Source organism: Jatropha curcas, chromosome 5 (genome assembly GCF_041381405.1).
Source record: "Jatropha curcas cultivar XTBG-Jc1 chromosome 5, XTBG_Jcur_1.0, whole genome shotgun sequence".
NCBI classification, from domain to species: Eukaryota; Viridiplantae; Streptophyta; class Magnoliopsida; order Malpighiales; family Euphorbiaceae; genus Jatropha; species Jatropha curcas.
Genome location: NC_143155.1, coordinates 20424422 through 20447474, shown reverse-complemented (window position 1 = coordinate 20447474; position 23053 = coordinate 20424422). Strand labels below are relative to the sequence as shown.

The window sequence follows — 23053 nt, the reverse complement described above, 5'->3', positions numbered from 1 at the left end:
ATGCAACTTGTATCAATATTAATAGTTTTAATATTTCAAAAAGTTCCCTCCAAACTAAATATTTTCGGTTTCAAAGGAATAGGCAGTTTCCAAAGTTCCAACGGATGTATAAGCATAACCATTAGACTAATCGACTCGGGCACTGAGGAAAGCAACATACAAGAACCTGTTTTAACCGTATAAACTCTTATTTTGAAGGCCATTATCAGCGTAAAGCCTCGATTAGAGATGAAAGCTGAAGTAGTGTCCGTGAATTTTAAATTATTTATATTCATATCCTTTTAAATCTATTTAAATATATATTTAAATATATGTATTTGAACCCATTTTAATTTTTATTATTTGTATCCGTTTAAAATACCTTTACACGGGTAAAGTATTCGTAAATCTTAAACTATCTAAATCCAAACTTATTTAAAACATAATTTTGATTAATAATAATAGGATACTCGTATTTACTGTCAAATCCGTTTAATATAGCGAGTAGCAGGTACGTAGAAATCTATATCTCATACACCATTTCAAACTCATTTATAACTATTCATATATTTTTTAAATTGATCATAGTGGGGCAGGTATCCTAAAAATACTTGCATCACTTTCTAGGGGTGTCTACGGGACTGCGGAAATCCCAAACTATTCTAGAAAACCATTTCGAATTTCTCATCTCGAGAAAACTCGATATTAATTTAATAGTTTTGTCCGAATCTCGTCCCAAAAGTAGCTATGAAAAGAGACTAGTTCTTTGATTAAAACCGACCCGTACCGACCCAAGTTCTATCACATCTCTCTCGTCTCAAAAATCAAAAATTATCATCCCATTTTTTCTTTAAAATTCTAATTGTCTTCTTTTATGAATTTTAAATTGTCCAAAAAAATCATTTCATCCTTTTCATTTGTAGTTGTTTTTACGATACCAATTAATGTTAAAGTAATAATAATATGAAAAAAAATATGTATTTTTAAATATAAAATAAATCAAGTAATTAAATATATATTTTAACATAGTTTTTCCTCCGTTATCACAGTATGTGTTAAGTAAATTTTTTTGAATAAATTCTTTTTATTAAATAAAAAATGAAAAAATTAATCAATACAAGAGAAAATATTAACTTTAATTAATCAGGTTACTAGATTATTGGTTATGTTTAATGCTGTCATTATTTATTTTTCAGATAATATTTGATTAAATAAAGTAAGTATCAAATTTAAATTAATTTAAGGACAACAATGACAAAAACAATGATGAGATAAAATTCATAAAACATATAAAGTTAAATTGTATGTAGTTTTTACATTATTTTATTTTATTATATTTAACATTTTTATTAACTATAAAATAACCACTTAAAAAATCTTTCATTATAACTTTAGTAGATGATCATCAATGATTGAATTAATTATTTGATTTATAACTTATATAACTGAATTTTGTTTGATTGCAATTGATGAATATAATAGTTTTATCTTTTTTTATACATGAAAAGTAATTTAATAAGAGTACGGGAAATCCTAATTGATTCTCAACCTATTCCATTCTTTCTTGTCCATATACTCGAATTTTCGTTTGATCCCGTCTTAAAAAATGAGACGGGATGAGACAAAACTACATATTTATTGGAACGGAATGAAACGAGATTACATATCTATTGGAATGAGATTTAAACTCCATTTTTTATGTTTTGATATTTTCGGAGGGGACTGAGAATTATGTAATTCCCAACCCGAGCCATGAACAACTCTATCGCTTCTTTGCCTAGCCAGGGGTTAGTCAATTACATTAATATCATTATCATCCCTACTCTCTATTAGATATTTGGCCTTTATTAGCAATTATTTTGATTGCAATGTAATTGACTCTTTAATGTAAAACGAGGATTATGCACTTTTTGAACTCTAAGAAAGTTCTCACACTAGAAATATTTAGCTTTGAGATTTGACTAAGAAGCATAGTTAGATTACAAATCAATTTAGCTTCAGATCAATGACAACAACAAAATGCCTCTTTAGATAAAGCGATCAATAGAAGCTAGAGGACGATTTCGATAATTTCATTCCCATTAAAGCTAATTTATTGGCACAACCGTTGGTTGAAGCGAACATTCCATTCAAAATCCATACAGTGAAGGAACATGACATGAAAGAGAGGCTATGTATGGAGGTGAGAGGTTGAGTTTGATAACAGAGAGTAGGGGTTTGGGGGCTGCACCAAGGAATCCTAAGGGAATGGGTTTTACGTAGAAGGACTTTTGTGTCTTTTCTTATCCATTTAACATTCAAAATTGGGTAATATAATATAATGAGAGTAAAATAGGAAGACAAAGTAGTTTTTTTTTTTTTTAAAAAAAAGGGACAAAATGATTAATTTTGGCATTCTATAGGGATATGTTTATAATTTTCATAAAATAAAAAAGGAAGTAAATGCTACACAAATTTAGTATTGTAGGGGGGGAAGAAAACAAAAGAAAAGGCACTTGAAAGAAATTATTATTATTCATACTAAAATACTGAAATGGGAAAATGTACACAAACAAAAATCATTGAACAATAAAGAATTTTATTGTTCAACTATACTCCTTTGAGGGACATTTCAGGTGCTGTTTCGTACATTTTTTGAATCTGAGGCTACATATAATTATTTTATTTAATAATTATTAAAGAATCAAGAAAATAAATTAATAATGACCATCCTTCATCTAAAAAAAAAAAAAAAAAAAAAATCAAAATGGTCATGCTTAATATCATAAGATGCTGCCATCTGAGATCACTGCATTCTGTAGAACAACCACTATTCCATCACTGATTATGTAGCCATTAGCTTCTCTGTTGCTTTCTTGCACATTGTCCTTATTTATTATCTGCATTATTGAAACCATAACATCCATTTTGTATTAGCAAGATAGGATAAAACTTATTTAAACTCGGTCTATAAATCCATATATGGTCAAACCAATGACAATAGAGATTTTTAATGGTTATTTCCGTTTTATCTTTTTTTTCTAAGTTAACTGTCAGAATTATCCTCCTTTCAAAAACAAATATTTTTCATTGAGTGATCTATAAATGAACTCTAGGGGTGACAACGGGTTTAATACCGCTTAAAATGCACTATATGAACCCGAATCCGATTAAAAGGCACTATCCGAATCCGATTAAAATACACTATCCGAACCCGAATCTGATTATAAATTAGGTAACTGAACCTGTTTAGAAATTCACTTTTAGTATCCGAATCCAGTCAAATCTGATTATAATTACTTATTTAGTATTAAAAATATTTTTATTTTCATTTTTCATAAATAAAAAGTAAGTAAAAATTATAAAATAGTCATTTTGACTTAATAAAAATATATTATAAATATTAAATATAATTATAGCATTAATTATAATTAAAAAAGTGTATATATATATAATTATATTTTAAATATTTTTGGAATATTAATTAAACGGGTAATGAGTATCCGAGTCCTTAAAACTGAACTTGCCAAAATCGGATTGGATCAATTGGGTACCCACTAGATTAGTAAAATTGTCATCTCTAATGAATACCATAGACCGAGTCTAGGCAAGTCATTCTCTAGTAAGATACGACAGAAACCTTATATTAAAATGCAAGAGAGAATTAAAATTTTCCTTTGAGAACCTGTACATACCATTACATTTCTGCCAATTCTTGCATTCTTGTCTATTACAGCTTTCCTTATCTGAGCTTCATCACCAATTCCTATTGGAATGTGCATGCCATTTTTTTGAATATAGTCTTTCTGTTAACAGCATAATTTTCTGTTATAACTTTGTACTATTTGAAACAAAAGAATTAACCCAAAAAAAAAAAAAAAAAAAGATTTTAAGTATGCCTCTTACTTGGTAAATATCAGATCCCATAATCACTGAATCTTCAATTATAACCCCATCTCCAATTTTTGTCCTCATACCAACAATTGTTCCTTTGATCTTGCACCTCTGTTCTTAGAAAGGTCAAAAACATATTTCCAAAAAGCCATGGCAAGAAAAAGCAAATATTCAGAAAATAATTTGCAATTTTTAGTGCCTTTAATGAGCGTGTGTCCATACCGTTTGTGTGTCTAAATGGCAGTCCAGGAATCAAAGTAGGGGTGGGGGAAAATAATTTTCAAGACTCTTGGGCAAAATAAAAGAAATTTGCACGACAACAATTTTAAACTAACTTTTAGCGTTTTGACCAAATCAAAACTTTATCTTTATAATTGTAACATTCCATAACGTAATTTCTATAATAATTTATAGTTTGAGAAAGTTTTTATATGAAAGGTTAAACGCTCTAAATTTTAGCGTTTTGCAAAGATTTTTTTTTTTTTTTTGACAATCATACTCATTGTTTTTTTCTCAAATTCAACAAATTAAATAATTAATGTCTTTTTTTACTATTTTAAATTAAACAGGTAATAAACAACTATTTTTATTGAACTTCTAATTTAAACCTCTATAAATAATAGTTAATATCTAACTGCTAACAGAACAGTTAACAACTATTAAAATAACTGTTAAAACAGCTAATATCGCCGAACACTACTAATTGCAAACCAAATTTTAGAAATTGTTTTAGTTAGGGACGATAACCGACACTTAGTTCCGCCATTAGAGTTAATCCAATAAAAAGTATGTAGTATTTAATTACTCAGTAAAAAATTTTAAATATTGAAGAGAGAAAAATAGGGAATAAATATATAATATTTTTGCTTTCTTACATTGAGGATGCAACCATCTCCAATAACACTATCTGTTATTTCTGCATCACTTATAGTAGTTGGAGGCAGATATCTTGGCATGGTATAAAGAGGAGACTCTCTATCACAGAAGCTGCTATGAGAAGTTAATTAAGAGTTTTTATTAGTTGATGAGAGGGATAATTAATTATGACTGAAAAGTAAAAAAATAAAAAAAAAGAAAGAAAAATTTGCTTTTGCTAAAAGCTCATTATAGTGGTATTGTACTTTCACTTTTCCTGGTGTTAAAATTACTTACTTATATCCCATGTTTGACCTCTTTATGCATTCCATATTTGCTTCATAAAATGCAGAAATGCTTCTTAAGTCCTCCCAGTATCCATCAAACTGATAAGCTTGAACCTGTCACTTGCAAATCCAGAAAAGACTTAGAATTTTGAAATAAGAAAAGAATCCGAGACACCCAAAAACATGAAAAAGAAATATTAATGCAACACCTCTGAAGTTTTACATAATTAGCACTGTATTCCCTGCTATTTCAAAATTGGAAGTTTTGGTCCCAAAATCAATTTTAGTGAAATTTGATTTTGGGGTTAAAATGATATCATTGTGCTAATTATGGTAAAATTCAGGTATGTTATACTAATTTATCAATAATAATAAGTTACCTTCAGTCCAGCAGATATTGCACCAGGTATTACTTCAGTTCCAAAGTCATTTCTATCGGGAAAATAGTTGTTTAAAAGCTTTGTCATAATCTCTCTATTAACAAGATAAATCCCCATACTCGAGAACTTGCCATAATTGGAAATATTTAACTTTCTTGAGCTTTTTACCTGCAATTAGAGGATAAAATATCTTCTGATACAAGTTTTGTTTTAAGAAGAGTAGTATTTATGAAATGATGTAATTCTTACTGCAGAGATAACAGTTCTTGGCTCTTTTTCTGAATTGAAACTAAACTCTGCAACTTCATTTTGTGAATTCACTGTCAGAAGGCCAAAACCTGGGTCTGGTTCTCTGATATAACCTAAAGCAGCAATTGTTATATCAGCCTGACTACTCCTGTGAGCTTCTATCAGTTTCTGGTAGTCCATTTTGTACAAATGGTGACCAGGAAGAATCAAAAACTCTGATACCGGAAACTCTTCCATTACCCACAAGCATCTTCTCATGGCATCAGCAGTTCCCTGACAGAACAAAAAAAAAAAAAAAAGAAAAAGAAAAAGTTCATGTAAAGCATCAACTAGTATAGCTGTAGACTATATTAAAAACTCAGTTATATTATACCTTAAAAGAAAAGAGAACTGTTAGGAATTTAACTTTAGATTATATTATGAGAAAAAAACTCTATTGGTGGGCAAGTGTCTGTTTGCCGTTTTAAGTTTAAAATTGCTTTTTTCAGATGCTTTTGCAATATTTAAAACTTAACAATCTATGGTTTGAGAAAAACTAGCAGACATTTTTAGACCTGAAACCATCCTTGGTCTTCAGGACTCTGATAAGCTGCAATCACTTGGACGAAACCTTCTTTTCCAAGGCCTAATCCATTGTAAGCTCTTGAGAGGTGAGAATTAAGAGAAGTAGAGTTGAATTGTGTAATGGCATAAATCTTGTTAATGTTACTGTTAATACAGTTGCTCACTACTGAATCAATTAGCCTGTAATTTGCTGCTAAAGGAATTGCCCCTTCTGATCTTCTCTTTGTTAATGGATAAAGCCTTGATTCTGATCCATCTCCAAATACAATAGCTGCAACACTCTGCCATTAATGAAGTCCCAAACATTATTATTCAGACATAACTATTTGAAGTCATCTCTAGATTTGTAAGATTAGAAATGTGAAATCTGTTGGAGGGAAATTAATAATAACATAAAGAAAGAAGATAGCACTAAATAATGTGTAGAGAAAAATTGACCTGATTTGTTAGAGGAGGCGGTGACATGGGATACTGAGGTTGCTGGGAATTGGACATGAACAAGCTTCGCGGAGAAGACGAAGAAGGAAATGAATTTGATAAACATTTTCCACGAAAATAACCTGATTTAGGATTGGAAAGCTTTGCTTGAAGTTGGAGATTTGCAGGAATGGAAGTAGGAAGCTGCAATATTCCCATGATATCTCTAATTTGATTTGCAACTTCACTAACTATATATATATATATGGATTTATATATAGCTTCACATTTCCCTCTAAATCAGTGATTTAATAGAGAGAAATAGAGGAGAATATTTTGGTTTCTTCTTCCTCATGACTATTGCAGAGATCTTCCTTTCATAGGTGGTATTGGTTTGTAAGATTGTGAGTATATACTTGCATATAAGTATATAAATTTGACATTGTTTAATGATACATATAACAATGGAGATCATGAAGCCTCTCCATAATCCCATGTTTCAATCGGGGGAAAAAGAGATTTGTTTAATATGCTATTATATATGTTTAACTTTGATTCTAAGCTAGCTTCTTGTTGCCTTTTTTTATTTTTTCTTTATTCTTTGGCTTGGATTTTATTAACTTTTGTTTGTCACAAAGAATATTTAAAGTGGATCTTTGTCAATGCCATTACCTCACCATTAAACTACAGTATATACTCTAGATTGACCCTCTTTTTTGAAAAAAATAAAAATCTAAATTATTATAGTATGCTTGATTTAATTTATGTATCGAAAAGAAAAATATTTATCATAATCATAAGAAACTGCATTTTTTAAATCGTTCAGAGAAGCGACTTAATCTTATTATGTACAAATTAACCTGAAAGGCTATTATAAGGATGTATTGAAGTTATTAGTATTTTTTTTTTCCTAACGAATAGTCATTATTATAGTGAAGTCAAGCACTAAACTTATTGAAGATAGGTATAAAATGTGATCCATAGACTTATTACATTCAGGCATTTGATGATTGAATGAAATATCCATAAATCTTACATAGAATTTTCAAATTTCAACACATTATATTTATTGGACCTTGGATTATAGAAATATACAAATTATAGGATGAAAGCTACATGAATTAACTTGCCTAGACCGGGAAAAAAAATGATAAAATATAAATAATTTTTAAGAACATCTTATTTTCATTGGTTTGGTACATTAATAAAATTAGAGCTATTAAAAGGAGAAGAGAGTTATTCCTAATACATCATTTACAAGTATTTTTAATTTCACTTCATTTTACATCTAATAAATAAAAAAGAAAGCATAATAATTTATTTTAAAAAATAAAATAATTTAAAAAACCTATCTCAACTAAATTTATAGATAAGGTATAATAGTTATTTTTATTAGAATTATGACTAAAAGAAATATTGGAGAAAAGATTTGGTGGTTGAAGCTTGAAGGGCATTACATGAGGCAATGCGGGGCATTTTGGAATGAAGTACTTATTAAGGTAAGCATTATCCCATCTTTTATTCCTTATGTCCCAAAGCCAGATTGCCCTTCATCTCTCTCCCACAGTCTCAACCCTTAATACTTTTTATTAATTTTAAAAAATATTTTTGAGATTTGCTGATTTGGCTCAAAGTGCATTTATTTTTTTATTTTTACTATTTATATTAGCATTTAATTTTTTTTTTCTTTATATTTATATGAGTAAAAATAAATATAGGAGTTCCGAGAAATTCATTTGATGAATAAATGGTCATTTAAAATGGAGGTATATATATTTTGAAAATCAGGTAAATTTAAATGTGAATTGGAAAAATTCTTAAGTACAAATAACAAATACATAATTCTTTCAACTGGTCTTTCGGATTAAAACAGACAAGCAGGTAAGACCACTTTTAATATTCAGTTGAAAATTTCTTATTTTGCAACTATCTTCTTACAGCTGAACCTAAAAGAACTATAAATCTAATCACCTTTTATTCAAAATAAAAAATCTTTCTCACATTCCTTTAAACATCCTCTTCTCGAACTGCAACAGATTTTTATGTATTGTTTAGTATTTTAATTAAGTTAAAATATTATTTTTATTATTATTACTAATGTTTAAGGTTGAAAGGAGTGCATTTCATTTAAAATTTCACGAAAACACTATTTAAATAGCCAACGACTATTAAAACAGCTAATAGCTGTTGAAAACGACTAATTTACCCAAATAGACCTAAATCGCGAGGAATGTAAGTTGACAAATTTCTTAGCCCTCTCTGTAACAGGTGACGCGAATTCAAAGAGGATGGTCATCTTTGCAACGTAGCCTATAATGCATGAGTCGACAGGTGGTGTTGTATAGAAGAGAACGAGTTTGGCATGAAAAAAGAGAACTTTTGCTTGAAATATAATGAGTCTGGCATGTAAAATTATTTACTTTTCAGGCAATATCTTGTAGAATAATTTGTATCCGATTAAAATCTGAGAGTCAGTTTTTTTTTTTTTTTTTTTAATGTAGTTAATGAGAACTATAAATTAGACTATTACACTTCATTTGGTATAAATAAATTCAAAATTACAAATAAATTCTAGTTAGAATTCATTTGTGAATGAATTTTTCATTTTTTGGTATGATTAATTTAAAATATGTAATTCAATTGAATTTCACATAATCATATATGGAATAAATTCATAATTGAAAATTTATTTACTTTTATTTTCTAAAATATCCTCGAAATAGTAATTTCAGAAAAATAAATAATAAATATCAATTATATTTATGTTATGCTATATAACCTTTTATAATTTTGATTAAAATAAATATATACAATAAAAATAATATTAATAAAATTATTACATTTAATTTAGTGATAAATGTATATTTAACTTAAATCCACTCTCTCTCTTCAAAAAAAAAAAAAAAAACTTAAATCCACTCTCTTTAATAGTAAAAAAATGCTAAGAAATATTAAAATAAAAAACAGAATAACAAAAATATATTTTCTAAAAAAATAAAATTGTTAAATGATTTTGGTCTAGTTTAATAAAATAAACAAGTCAAAGAAGTAAAAAAATTGAAAAATTAACTTTGTAGAAGAAGAATTGTAGGGTTGTCAAAAAAAGTTTGTTGTTTAGTTTTGTGAAATTCATTTGCAAATTTTACTTAATTTTATAGAATTTAGTATAGTTATATTTAATTCCATAGAATTGAATTCTTAAAATTGAAAACTTTTTTTCATTTTAAACACAAAAACTTGAATTTCTAAATGAATTCCACTAAAATTTGTAGAATTTATTTGCAAGTTCCACCTAATTTTTTAAAATTTGATATAATTATTTTTAATTTCATAAAATTTAATTCCTAAATAATTTTGAAATCTTTATTTTTTTTATTCCAAACACAAAATTTTAAATTCCTAAATCAATTCCACTAAAATTTTGTCGAATTCCTTTATTATAAATAAGGGGTTAGAGTGTACAATGATTTAGGTGATGCCTGATATTTCCAAAAGTCGACAACTGATAGACAAAGAGCCAAAAATTAAATTAAATTAATTGTCAGAAGTGGGATTTGAACCCACGCCCTCTCACGAGGACCAGAACTTGAGTCTGGCGCCTTAGACCACTCGGCCATCCTGACTTATTGATAATATTTTCGGTGAACCAATACTTAGTCAAGACTCTTGGTGAGAACAAGTCCATGGTTGATTATATTTTGCAGATTTTTTCTAACTTCCAAGGAAGGTTTTATTATAAGAAATCGAGGGTGACGACATGAGAGTCTGCGGCTCACTTGGATGGACCCTCGAGTCTTTAGAATGTCATATCTCATAGTATGTAGTCACCGATCTTTCAATCTGGTCTGATTTACTGATTCATCTGCCTTCCTCGACTCCGTCGATGATCAGAGATTAAACTCCTATGACTAATATAGAGAAAACCATCAACATTGTGTTGGCCTTAAGTTTTTATTTTTTATCTTTGTTAATTGTAAACTAAGACTTACTATTTAGTTGAAGTATTATTCTCTGACGTAACCTTTACGAAAAACTGAAAATATTTGGTTATGGCAAACGAATGACATTCTTTGATATAATCTTTAAATTTGATAAATAGTTTTAATGAAAAATCTAATTAATTTTTCTTTTTATTGTCCTAAATTTTCTTGATTTCAATTTGATTAATGATTTAGCCTACTTATTCATGTAGTTTATGCATTTTTTTAAATTTCCATGAAGTTGAAGAAATCTGACACTGAATAAGATTTGTTGGAGTTAGATTCAAATAAACAAATTAAAATTAAAGATTTTTTAATAAAAAGTAATTTCATTATCATCTAATGTCAAATTTTAAATTCTCTTTATATTATTTATTGACTTAAATCCCTGTAAAGTAAAATTAGGGGAAAAAAAGCTAAGGGATAAAAGACAAGGGAAACAAAAATAAAAATTACAAAAAAAAAAAAAAAAGCTAAAAAAATAAAGGATAGGAGAAAGGCATTTAAAAAATTTTTGAAGAAAAAGATGAATGATATTTATGGACAAGAGATTAAAAAGAAAAAAAAAAAAAAAGAGTTTTAATGTTATGCCTCGTTTGATTCAAATTGATCTATTTTTTGGAAAGTTGACTTCCCAGAAAGTTGATCAGAACTTCTAGTGAGGAACCTGCCGTCCCATATACTGTCTCCACCACTCGAAGAAGTCATCTTCTTCCTTCAAACCCTAGCGTCTCTCTTCCTTACGAGACTAAATTTCCATTATAGGTAAAAGTGTATTTAGTGTATATAGCACGTGCATTTATATTGTTAATAAGGGTACTTTGATTTTTTTTTTTTTTTTTTATCACTCCTCTAACTGCTCTTTTTATTTTTAACTAACTACAAAAATGTGTAATTATGGATGGAAAGACTGGACTATGTGACGAGAGTAAAAGATGGAGACTGTCAAATGCATTTCATGAAACAAAGGGATGGACCGGTCATATTTCCAATTATACAGAGATATAATAGTAATTTTTCCTATAATTATAAACACGGCGGGATATGTGTTTATAATTTTCTTTTTTTTTTTCTTTTTCGAAAAGTAATATTTTTATTATTTTTTAAAAACAGATACGTAAGCACACAGAACAAAACGACACCGGTTAAATCATCTGCGCTGAATACGTCCTCTCTGTTCTTATCCAATTACACACAGCTTCTCCTCCTCCAGTCCTCCTCCTTCACCAGTCACCGCCACTGTGCTAAGCTACGTCTACACTGCAAATATTGAACAATTGAAAGGTGCATCTCTTCTTTTCTAATGGATTCCATTAATGGGTTAGTTCTGTTATCCAACAATCTTTCCTCTTCGCGGCAATAGAGCCAAAGTTAAATTAAAAACCTTTTTGCTTTTCAGAGTTTGTTTTGGCTTTGTAATTATTTTCCTTAAAACATAGAACAAATATAAGAAAGAAAAGTATGGAAGGGTTATTAAACCCTTTTCCTTGTAGAAGTTGCTTAAAGGCCTCCATTTTTAATCCTAATACACTTCATAATCTTCAATTAATGAAATTAAGAACTGGGTTTCTTCATAGAAATCTCAAACTTGGTTTTAGACCCATAAAGTGTGTGAGTTTGAGTAAAGATGATTCTGTTGGTGCTAGAAATGTTGTGGGTGGTGATTCTGATAAGGAAGTAGAGGATTGGGAATTGGAATTTCTTGGGGAGCTTGACCCTTTGGGTTTTCAAGCACCGAAGAAGAAAAAACCAAAAAAGTCAAAATTGCTTGTAGATACTGATGGGATGGATTGGTGTTTGAGAGCAAGGAAGGTTGCTCTGAAGTCAATTGAGGCACGAGGGTTGAGTCAGAGGATGGAAGATTTGGTTAATGTGAAGAAGAAAAAGAAAAAGAATAAGAATAAGAAAAAAATGGTTAGCAAAGGTAAGATTAGCAAGGAAAATAAGGATTTAGAAGATGATTCTGATTTTGATCTGGCGGAGGATGTTGAATTTGAAAATATAATGGACTTGCCTGGTGATAATACTAATGATCTTAGAAGTAAAGTGAGTTCAATGGCAGGTGGTATGTTTCAAGAAAAGAAGGAAAAGACCATGGAAGAGTTTCTTGAGAGGTTGTCACAATTTTCGGGGCCTTCTGATAGAAAAAAAGAGGTTAATTTGAATAGAGAAATTGTTGAAGCACAAACTGCAGAGGAAGTTTTGGAGGTTACTGCTGAGATGATTATGGCCGTTGGAAAAGGGTTGAGCCCTTCTCCTCTGTCTCCTTTGAATATTGCCACTGCGCTTCATCGAATTGCTAAGAACATGGAGAAGGTTTCTATGATGAGAACTCGCAGGCTGGCATTTGCACGTCAGAAAGAGATGTCGATGTTAGTGGGTATTGCAATGACAGCGTTGCCAGAATGCTCAGGTCAAGGTATCTCGAATATATCATGGGCATTGTCTAAGATAGGAGGTGAGCTGCTTTACTTGTCAGAAATGGATAGAGTTGCAGAGGTGGCATTGACCAAGGTTAATGAGTTCAATTCTCAGAATGTTGCTAATGTTGCCGGTGCTTTTGCTTCAATGCAGCACTCTGCTCCTGAGCTTTTTTCAGCATTATCAAAAAGAGCATCGGATATAGTTCACACTTTCCAAGAGCAGGAGCTTGCTCAGGTTTTGTGGGCATTTGCTTCTCTATATGAGCAAGCTGACTCCTTGCTGAATTCTTTGGATAATGCTTTCCAGCATTCAAACCAGTTTGAATGCAGCTTAAAGGTCAAAACGTCAACCTCTGATGTGGATGGCAGTGTGGAAGGCATTCGAGATCTAAATAAGGTTTCAGGCCCTCCACTTCTCAGATTTAATAGGGATCAGCTTGGGAATATAGCTTGGTCATATGCTGTTTTTGGAGAATTGAACAGGCCTTTCTTTTCTAATGTTTGGAAAACTCTGAATCATTTTGAAGAGCAAAGGATTTCAGAGCAGTACAGAGAGGATATAATGTTTGCTTCTCAGGTTCATCTTGTAGATCAATGCTTGAAACTTGAGTACCCACATCTCCAGTTGGCTCTTGGGGCTGATCTAAGGGAGAAAATTGCACGTGCTGGTAAAACTAAAAGGTTTAATCAGAAAGTAACCTCATCATTTCAGAAGGAAGTTGCACGCCTTCTTGTGAGCACTGGCCTTGATTGGGTGAGAGAATACGTTGTGGACGGCTATACTCTGGATGCCGTTGTTGTTGATAAAAAGATTGCTTTGGAGATTGATGGACCATCTCATTTCTCTAGGAATACCGGTTGGTAACATTATGGTGTATATGATACCATCTCCAACTTGCTGATGTCTAACTCACTCACATAATAGCTCACTTGCCTATTTTTAGCCTCTTTTTTAAAAGAAAAATCTCATCTGTTGATATGTCCTGCAGGAGTACCCTTAGGGCATGCCATGCTAAAGAGGAGGTATGTTTCTGCTGCTGGTTGGAAGTTGGTGTCACTATCTCATCAAGAGGTGAGTTCCCATATCTCCCATTCCTGTATCATTATGTTTACTTATTCAAACTTGTACTGAGAAGCAAAACATAGGAAAACATTAAGTTAATAGACTGCCAAATGAACATGCATATATTATGAGAGTTAAATGTTTTAAGAAGAATATCAACTTTGATCCATTAAATCGTATTGCTGAAACTTTTCTTTTTAATTTCTGTCTGATCAAATTATTCCTCGTCTAGTTCAAAAAGTAGGCAAATGAAAATGTGACAGTCCCAAGATTTGAAATTCATAGCTTACTAGCGAGGGTATTTTGCATAAGTATACGTATCCCGATCAAAGAAAATCTACTCCTCTAAACCATCCTCTTAAGATGAGCACAAACTGTTTAAAAAAATATGTGCAAGTTGATATTATTTTTAAAATTATTTTTATTTTTTTGACTTTTTTTTCTTCTAGTGGGAGGAGCTTCAAGGTGGTTTTGAGCAGCTCGACTACCTACGAGCAATTCTCGAAGTTCATCTAGGAGATAGCAATAGCAGCAGTTGATAGTCACTTAGAGAGAAAGTAGAGTGAGAAGGGGATAGAAACATTGCATTAAGGAATGAGTAGATGAAGAAGGTATTAATTTACTTGAGTTTTTAGTTGTAATCATTCAAATATATAATATATATTTGTCTCACTGTGTGATCTGCATTTGTCTCACTGAGTGCAGTCTGAGAGGGACACATCCTACTTCAGAAATGCTTCAATGGGCACGAGAATTTATCTGCTGAAATATCAACTGTTATATGGTTTATTAGCATTAGTACCCTGAACATTGGGTCTTGTTGTGCACTCTGTTTTTGGTATTGTTGCAATCGCACTTTAAAATACAGCTTAGAGATTAGTTGCACCCTAAAATCCAATGAGGGGCCAACTGTAGGTTAACCCAAGCTGAGGTAATGCTGATCGTGCCTTCTCTCTGCACATTGATTTGAGTTCCCACAAATTATAATTAAGCGCGTGCATATTACAATATGTAACCACTCCCCTCCAATACTAAAGGGCAACTAACTTCCTATCCTGTCTTTATCTTCCATTTACGGGCTTAAGGTAGCATATCTCTTTGATGCCTGCAAATTACTAACAGAACTCCAAATCTCCAGCATGTGTTCCTCCATCTTAGCCTTACATTTCACAACTCCTTCAACTTTTACTGTCCAAGAATACAGAATTTCAGATGTATTTGATAAGCAAATATAACAAATGGAAGGCAAATACTGTATTCAAATGATTGTACTCCCTTTGTCCAAAAAGATAGTCCACTATATATATATATATATATATATATATATATATTACTTAGCATCAATTAAATTTGATTCAACAGGTAAATAAATACTATGAAACATTATTGCACACAAACAGTGTTCCTTTCCTTTTGGCATGCATAAATCAAAAAATAAACAACTCATATATGACGCTAGTCATGTTCTTCATAAGAGGTTAGTTGGAGATGAACTTTCTCTGAAATTTCTTCTCAAACAAAATCATTTGGAAGGTGTGGAAAGCCACAGACTACTATCAAAATTCGTAATATTAGAGGTATAATAATTTCTTTTGAAGAGCAATAAAGTTGAGAGCAGGGATGCTCATTTCGACTTTGATCTGATTGAATAAAATGATCCGATCATTTATAAATGAAGCAGATATGGATATCTTCGATGCTACCCGAGTCAATTTGATTTTTTTTTTTTTTCAAAAATAAAATTTAGACTTTTTAGTAATTTTATATATCAGCTTGATGTGATCATACTTCAATTTAATATGAGATAATGTTATTTTTGGTATTTGTACTTGACAATTTTTTCTATTTTTGTGTTTGAATGGAAATTTGTAATAAATGAGTATTTAAATTTGCATTTTTTTTCAATTTGATGTCCCTTGATCATATGGATAGTCAGAATGTCTAATAAACTAAATGAAATCTATATTTAGTTATGTGTCCTAGGTGAACTAAATGGAACTTATATTTAGTTACATGTCCACTTACGTAGGCCTAACGTTTAATCCAAGTAGGTGATAGCGCGATAACAATAATAAAATGACCCATTTATCCCTAAACAATTACCCCAACCCACCTTCTCATTCACGAATCTAAAGCCCCTTTCTTCCTCTTTCCCCTTTCTCTTCAAATTTAGCTAAAATTTTAGAAACCAATGTATGAAAAATCGTTAATTCTTCAAACTCAATTCAACAAAAACCCTATCATTGTTTAATGCCTGTATCCAGAATGCAATAAAACTCATATGAAAAAAATTGCAAAATGCCATAACTTTGAAAGATTATATAATGGTTACCCGTTCTTCATGAATTAAAAATGACAAAACTCAGTAGCTGAACCAATAAATTCCAGAAGAAAATTAAATGCAAAAAATCATAACTTCCAGAAGAACTGCAAAATGGGTACTTGTTTCTATTCACTGGGAACTTAAAATCTAAATTAAAAAAGAAAAAAGAAAGAAACATGCAAGGGCACCGGCTGAGATTGGTAGATGGGCCTTTATCAGCCAAGAAGAGGATTAAATTCGCCTTGTTCGTAGGTGCTTCTAATCTAAACTTCTCAAAAAAACTGTCAAAGGTTGATACAGTCACATTCACCAGCTTGAGAGGCTTTTCTCCATTTCTTAGAGGATTAGATTTGATATTGAGAAGAATATCGTTGTTGCAGAAAGGGGGAAAGAGGATGAAAGGGGGGTTTAGATTGTGAATTGAGAATGAGACGGTGGGTTGGGATAATTATTTGCACACTCAATAAATTGAGGTTAAATGGGACATTTTATTAATCGATGACGGCATCTTTGATGCACTTGCTAGTAACAGGACATCTGAAAATTCTTAATTGGCTAGTTGTAAATAGCCCAAGACAGTGGAATAATGGATTACTCCAGACTTCGTACCAGGATTAACTGCATTTTATATGTTTCGGATTTATTCACGTTGTCAATCTATGCAGATTAAATGTCACGCCACGTAAATGCACACATAAATAAATGTGGTCTTATTTAGTTTCATTAGACATTCTAGTTTTCTATGTTGTTAGGAGATATCAAATTGAAAAAAAAAATACAAATTTAGACACTTAATTATCACAATTATCCGTTCAGACACGAAAATAGAAAAAAAAACCAAATAGAGATGTAAAAAGTAACTTCATTCCATTTAAGACCAAATGCATAATTTACCTCATGTACTTTCACCGGAAAACCTTATGGCCCTCTATAATTTGCCAAAAATTCACTATGATCTTATACATTTTTTTTTTTTTGTACATATTACATCCTTCACTGTGTTATGTTACATTGAACGCGTGAGTTGTACTTGGCATGAGCCGGCCAAAAAGCTCCTGCATACCGTAATTATCACACACACAGCAGCTCTAATATAGATCAACACACGTTTTTTAGCATTTTTTTTATTAACTCCGAATAGTACTCAAAAAAAGACAAAAAAAATAAAATAAAAATAAAAACTAATCTTCTCAATGCCATTACACCAAATTCCTCATCTACAACAAAATTGTCGACTTCCTCATTGTCATCTTTTGAATCACCATTTGTCTTCACAGGTTCCTTCTTTGTGAACAAATTATTACCGTTAGTTCCAGACTTTGAATTATCCAAGAATTCCAACGAATTACACTCGCAAGAAATCATTTTAGAACCACATACTTCATCAAAACCCTTTTTTGAACAAAAACCACATGTTTTTTTCACCTGATTTTCCTCTAATTTCACAAAAAAAATGAATCAAACCCTTAATCTGCCAAGTAAATTGCATCAACTTCAATCCCAAACCAAACAACAAACATTAAAAACTGGAGAGAAACACCCAAGAACCAAAAACTACCTTTCAATTCCCTATTTCGAGTTAAAATTTTCAATAAAGAAGCAAAATCCATCAGAAACAGTCCCAAAAAAATCTTCAAAATTCTCTTATGCAACTCAAGAGCAGAGCAAACCGCACCAACAAACAGAAACAACCCAGAAGCTGCATGCGCAATCCAGTAAAGATCTTTTCTTTCTTTGTTCCCTCCCTTGAATCTCTCAATTCAAGAAGTTGTAGCATACTGGCGATTGATGATTGATCATGAAAGGAACGAGGTGTTCTTAGAGAGAGAGAGAGAGAGTTATTGTGTGTTAAAAGAATAACAAAACAAACACAAACAGAAAATACTTATGAAAATGAAAAGCTAATTGAATTATTATTGAAGTTCAAATCTTTTTTCCTTTTCTTTTCTGGGTTTCCTTCTCTAAATCCAAAAGCAATAAAATTTACTTAAAATTTAAAAAAAAAAAAAAAGAAAAGAAAAAGGTTAAAATAAAAGTCACGTTGGATGATTAAGATGAACTCATTCTCCTCTGAAGTCGCAATTTATAGGGCCACAAGGTTTTTCAGCGAAAGTACAGCGACAAATTATGCCTTCCCGTTTAATCTAAATGTAATGTAAAATCGGTCCATCATTCCTACTGGTCGAGAGGTATTGAAAGGATATGTAAAAATGGACAAGAGCAGTACTAATACGACAAATAAAAACGGAGCGGAGGAATAATAAAACCTGCACTAAGTAGCAGATGATGTACTGGCAGAATCCTAGCCGCTTATTTTGCAATTGCGGGGCAAATCTAGGGCTGGAGATCAGCCCAGGACGGTGTCCAAAACCGTAAAGGGACAAGAGATTATTTGTTAAACTAATTAATCACATGGATTGGACAGCCCTCCGCGGAGACGCGTGGTCTAGTCTCGTGCTGATCTTTTTTAGTCGGCAATCTGACGTGTAGCAATTAAGCCTTTCCCTACGATAAAACCCCGCCATTTCATCCTGATCCCTGTTCACACTTTACACTCCCTGCTCATTCCAATAGATTGGTAGTTCGATCGGTCAAGCTCTCTCCCCCGTTTCCATTTTCAGGTAAACTCAAAGCAAAATCTATGATAAAATTGTATGGTTTTTTATTTTATATAAATTTTTCTTTTTTTTAATTTGATCATTTTTATCGGTTTGGTGATCTCAATGGATCGCTTACTTGTTTGATTCTTTTTTGTTCTGATTTGAATTTGTAATTTCTGCTTTGTTGATTAATTTGAGATTTCGATCTAATGTGAGATTTTTTGATTTGATTTTTTTTTTTTTTTGGTGTTTATTTGTGTGTCAATTACATTGGTATGATGATTTGGTTAATTTATGGCATATGATTTGATGATTTGCAATTATAAACTTTTCCTGGAATTTGAATTGCTCGGTCGTTGTTTAGATCTTGGAAAGTAGGAGAGAAACGAAATGCAAGGGAAGGGAATATGTTTGATGCTTTTATTTTCTTGTTTCTGCACTTCCTAAGATCTGAATTGAAGAGGCAGAAGACTATGGAAAATTGCTAAAAATGCTTGAAACGTGCAGCTATTGTTTGTGTTTCATTTCTTTGTAAATCTGTGTAGTTTTGAGCTTGAAGTGCTGTCGTTTCAATGGTGTGCTTTCATATCTTGTTTTAACTGTTTATTTTTAGATGATTTTGCACTTGATTGTATAACTTTTTTCATCTGATGTAAAATGCTATACTCTGCATAGGCTTTGAAAGTGTTAGTAAGAGAGTAGCAGCAACCTTGACTTTTCCCCATTTCAGTGCTTAGGGAACCATTGACTTTTCATAGGATTAAAATGTGGGTTGCAGTTGTTTTGTTATATTAGTCGCCTAATTCCTCAGCATGTCTCCTCCATTTTTTGGTTGTGTAGCTGGGTTCCTATTGCTGTATGTTCTGTTCCCTGAATATTCGATTATGTTTTAACATATGCAATTTGTTGTTATAAGGTATGGCATCTTCTGATAAGCCAGAAGTCCTTGATAGAGATGTAAAGGAGAAAGATCTCAAGAAGGATGACAAAGATGAAGAGAAGGAGGGTGGATTTATGGACAAGGTAAAGGACTTCATTCATGATATTGGTGAAAAGATTGAGGAAGCAATTGGTTTTGGTAAGCCAACTGCAGATGTTACTGGGATTCACATTCCTTCAATCAATCTAGAAAAGGCAGAGCTTGTTGTTGATGTGCTTGTTAAGAATCCCAACCCTATTCCAATCCCTCTCATTGACATCAACTACTTAATTGAGAGTGATGGACGGAAACTTGTTTCAGGGTTAATTCCAGATGCTGGAACTATTCATGCACATGGCGAAGAAACGGTCAAAATACCAGTTACTTTGATTTATGCGGACATAAAAAACACATATGATGACATTAAGCCTGGAAGTATCATTCCTTACAGGGTTAAGGTTGACCTTATTGTTGATGTTCCAGTTATTGGAAGGATAACTCTGCCCCTTGAGAAAACTGGAGAGATTCCAATTCCTTACAAGCCTGATGTTGATATTGAGAAAATACACTTTGAGAGGTTTTCCTTCGAAGAAACTGTGGCAGTGCTTCACTTGAAGTTAGAAAATATGAATGATTTTGACTTGGGCCTCAATGCATTGGACTATGAGGTTTGGCTAGCTGATGTGAGCATTGGAGGTGCTGAACTGTCCAAATCTACAAAACTTGAGAAAAATGGAATTAGTCACATTGATGTTCCTATTACCTTCAGGCCTAAAGATTTTGGCTCTGCACTTTGGGACATGATCAGAGGAAGAGGCACAGGTTACACTATAAAAGGAAATATTAATGTGGATACTCCTTTTGGGGCAATGAAGTTGCCCATCAGCAAGGAGGGTGGTACAACCCGCCTCAAGAAAAACAAAGAAGATGGTGGTGATGATGATGACGATGAGGTGCGTTTACTCTGTTTATTTTGTTGTCAATTTAATTGAATGATCAGGCATTTCTCTTATCATGTTCTTGTCTTAGCCATGTGATATAATTTTCGTTAATGGCGTGATTTCAGATGATTAAATTGGAAGATGCAAAATCCTGCTTACTGTAATTGTTTTTAATGCTAAAAACTAGTGTTCTGTATAATCTTTGCACATATAAAACCTATCTACTTGCATTTTATAAATGATTCTCTTCCACGTTCTTTTGCATATGTTGCTGATGGCTAGATAACCCTTTTCCACATCTAATTGTGTATTGTAGTCCTGCTAATAATCAACATAGATGATTTTTTTTTTTTTTTTTTTTTTATTGCATGGTAAATTGTGGAAGTGCACAGTCTTATTAGGTAGTGGCTTGATTTTCTAGAGTATAATGTCATTAATGCTTGGGTGCTCCTACCCAATGTGAGAGTTACCGTGGGGAAATTAGTGTTTCCTCATAGATGTTCCTCCACTGATTTCTCATTGAGCTTATAATGAAATATCTAATTTTAGACTTTAAATTCTTATCATGGGAAAAAACTTAATTTCATAAGCTTTTCTATAATTGCAATGGAAAATCTGAAGTTAAATTCTCAAAATAAATAAAGCTGTAATCATAGACATACCTCTTCAGTGCAGAAAACAACCTTTTAGTTATTAGCAAAAGAATTTCTCTAAGATGAAGGATGTTGATTGATTGGAAGATTAAGTAGCACATATATATAGTTAATCTGCATGTATTAGGACTTGGCAAACTATCTTGTGATGACTGCATGGTATTTACTTTAAGTAAACATAACATTGATTCTCTTGTTATGAGAGCTCTATAATGTTGTAGAATCGTATCTTCCACTTGAGGGCTTTTATAAGCGGTAAATTATGTGTTTGTCTATGTAAATGTGTTTGGATAAACTGTATAGAACTGTAGATAGCTATTGTCAGTTGACTAGTTATGCAATAATATGGTCTTGCTACAAAATTCCACTCAGTTGGGCTTCCAGTTGGTTGCAGCTCCCTGTATGACTTGGGATTTGCCTATTGCTCCAGTAGCCTGATTACTAGTTAGGCTAATAGATGCCCATATGGAGAACGCACCCGCTTCAGTTTTAGATAAAACAGTGCAATATTTACATGTTGGCTAGCTATGGATTTGCCTATGCTAATGACTGAGACATTCTACTTCTATGCAGGATTAAAGAACGGTGTCTTGAAGAGTGCTCTATCCATGTAGCAGTTCTTGAGCTATCGTGTAGATGTTCAGTACAATAATATATTAATAGTCTCTGGAAGGTATTACTTTATGTTGGATATGGTCCGAAGCTGTTTAAACAGGTCAAATTGGTATCTTCAATTTGTGCATTTGCATGTGTTGTTGTTGTTGGCATTGCAATGTAGCAATTATTTTCATTACATAGCCTGTATTTTTCAGCCAGTTTTCAAACTTTGATATTTATCTCTGATTGGTTATGTATTTTATTCTTCAGATTTCAGGGTTTGTTGCTTCAGTTTGTGGTATTGTGAGCACTAGAGTAACTAGACAAGTTGGATGTTTATTTTCTGAAAGCTTGTTCTTGTTTCCTTTCCATTGAGTTTGCAAAGCTGTGAAACATTGATACACGTTCATTATGGAAATGAGCACTTAACCAATGTGTATTGTGTACGTTAGGGATGATCAAATGACCTAATCTTGTTGGAAATATAGTCTGATCTGATCCAAATGGAGTGGATAAAAACCGATCCATTTCGTAATGTAGCGGATAAAACCCATCCGTTATCCATCCATTTCGCAACGGATCGGATAAGGATATAGCATGATATCCGAATCCGATCCGTGACTGCTAATTTTGCTTTTTTCTTATATTTCTAAAATTATTGATTGTAGTTATAGATATGCGGTTGCTTTTATTTTTCTTTCCCTTCTTTCTTTTCTATTTACATTTTAAATCATTATTTCTAACTCTTTCACCTTTTTTTACGTTTTATAATCTCTATAAAAGAACACAGTGTTGAACATTATAGCTACTAGCTTAAACTTTTTTGTGCTTGACAATTGATAAAGTCTCTTCTAGTTATCATAACATACAATATAGCATACAATAATTTCAATTATTGTCAGGAATTTTATGTTTTTATATAATAAATAATATGAATTTTTTATTAAATT

At 31.7% G+C, this 23053-nt stretch overlaps 3 protein-coding genes and 1 non-coding gene across 5 annotated transcripts; 2 read left to right on the top strand and 2 right to left on the bottom strand.

Moving 5' to 3' along the window:
* Positions 1-2474: 2474 nt before the first annotated feature.
* Positions 2475-7010, bottom strand: LOC105641873 (ADP-glucose pyrophosphorylase small subunit 2). Of its 2 annotated transcripts, none has more exons than XM_020682381.3 (9): positions 6626-7010; positions 6178-6468; positions 5624-5896; positions 5375-5542; positions 5005-5108; positions 4728-4842; positions 3865-3963; positions 3654-3764; positions 2475-2858 (listed from the first exon to the last, which is right to left on the bottom strand). In XM_020682381.3, the coding sequence occupies exons 1-9, from the start codon at positions 6821-6823 to the stop codon at positions 2742-2744; spliced, it is 1476 nt and encodes a 491-aa protein (XP_020538040.1). In that variant the 5' UTR covers positions 6824-7010; the 3' UTR covers positions 2475-2741. The 2 variants fall into 2 exon arrangements, with proteins under 2 accessions (XP_020538040.1, XP_020538041.1); XM_020682382.3 differs by having other exon boundaries at positions 4728-4839; positions 6626-7008.
* A 3133-nt stretch (positions 7011-10143) lies between these two features.
* TRNAL-CAA (transfer RNA leucine (anticodon CAA)) lies at positions 10144-10227 on the bottom strand. Its single transcript has one exon. It is a non-coding gene; the product is annotated as a tRNA-Leu (tRNA).
* A 1483-nt stretch (positions 10228-11710) lies between these two features.
* On the top strand, positions 11711-15126 carry RAP (RAP domain-containing protein). The gene is made up of 4 exons (XM_012226517.4): positions 11711-13864; positions 13997-14079; positions 14520-14681; positions 14776-15126. The coding sequence occupies exons 1-3, from the start codon at positions 12046-12048 to the stop codon at positions 14607-14609; spliced, it is 1992 nt and encodes a 663-aa protein (XP_012081907.1). The 5' UTR covers positions 11711-12045; the 3' UTR covers positions 14610-14681; positions 14776-15126.
* Positions 15127-18791: 3665 nt separating this feature from the next.
* On the top strand, positions 18792-22452 carry LOC105641870 (Late embryogenesis abundant protein, group 2). Its single transcript, XM_012226516.3, has 3 exons — positions 18792-19014; positions 19910-20865; positions 22080-22452. The coding sequence occupies exons 2-3, from the start codon at positions 19912-19914 to the stop codon at positions 22083-22085; spliced, it is 960 nt and encodes a 319-aa protein (XP_012081906.1). The 5' UTR covers positions 18792-19014; positions 19910-19911; the 3' UTR covers positions 22086-22452.
* The last annotated feature ends 601 nt before the right edge of the window (positions 22453-23053 follow it).

Excerpts from the sequence above, each read along its gene's own strand:
- LOC105641870 (XM_012226516.3), top strand. The coding sequence starts at position 19,912 with ATGGCATCTTCTGATAAGCCAGAAGTCCTTGATAGAGATGTAAAGGAG.
- LOC105641873 (XM_020682381.3), bottom strand. The coding sequence starts at position 6,823 with ATGGGAATATTGCAGCTTCCTACTTCCATTCCTGCAAATCTCCAACTT. Across the intron at positions 5,543-5,623 it reads CAAGAACTGTTATCTCTGCA|GTAAAAAGCTCAAGAAAGTT; the intron begins GTAAGAATTACA and ends CTCTAATTGCAG. Across the intron at positions 5,109-5,374 it reads CAATATCTGCTGGACTGAAG|GTTCAAGCTTATCAGTTTGA; the intron begins GTAACTTATTAT and ends TGCAAGTGACAG.
- RAP (XM_012226517.4), top strand. The coding sequence starts at position 12,046 with ATGGAAGGGTTATTAAACCCTTTTCCTTGTAGAAGTTGCTTAAAGGCC. Across the intron at positions 13,865-13,996 it reads TCATTTCTCTAGGAATACCG|GAGTACCCTTAGGGCATGCC; the intron begins GTTGGTAACATT and ends TATGTCCTGCAG. Across the intron at positions 14,080-14,519 it reads TGTCACTATCTCATCAAGAG|TGGGAGGAGCTTCAAGGTGG; the intron begins GTGAGTTCCCAT and ends TTTTTCTTCTAG.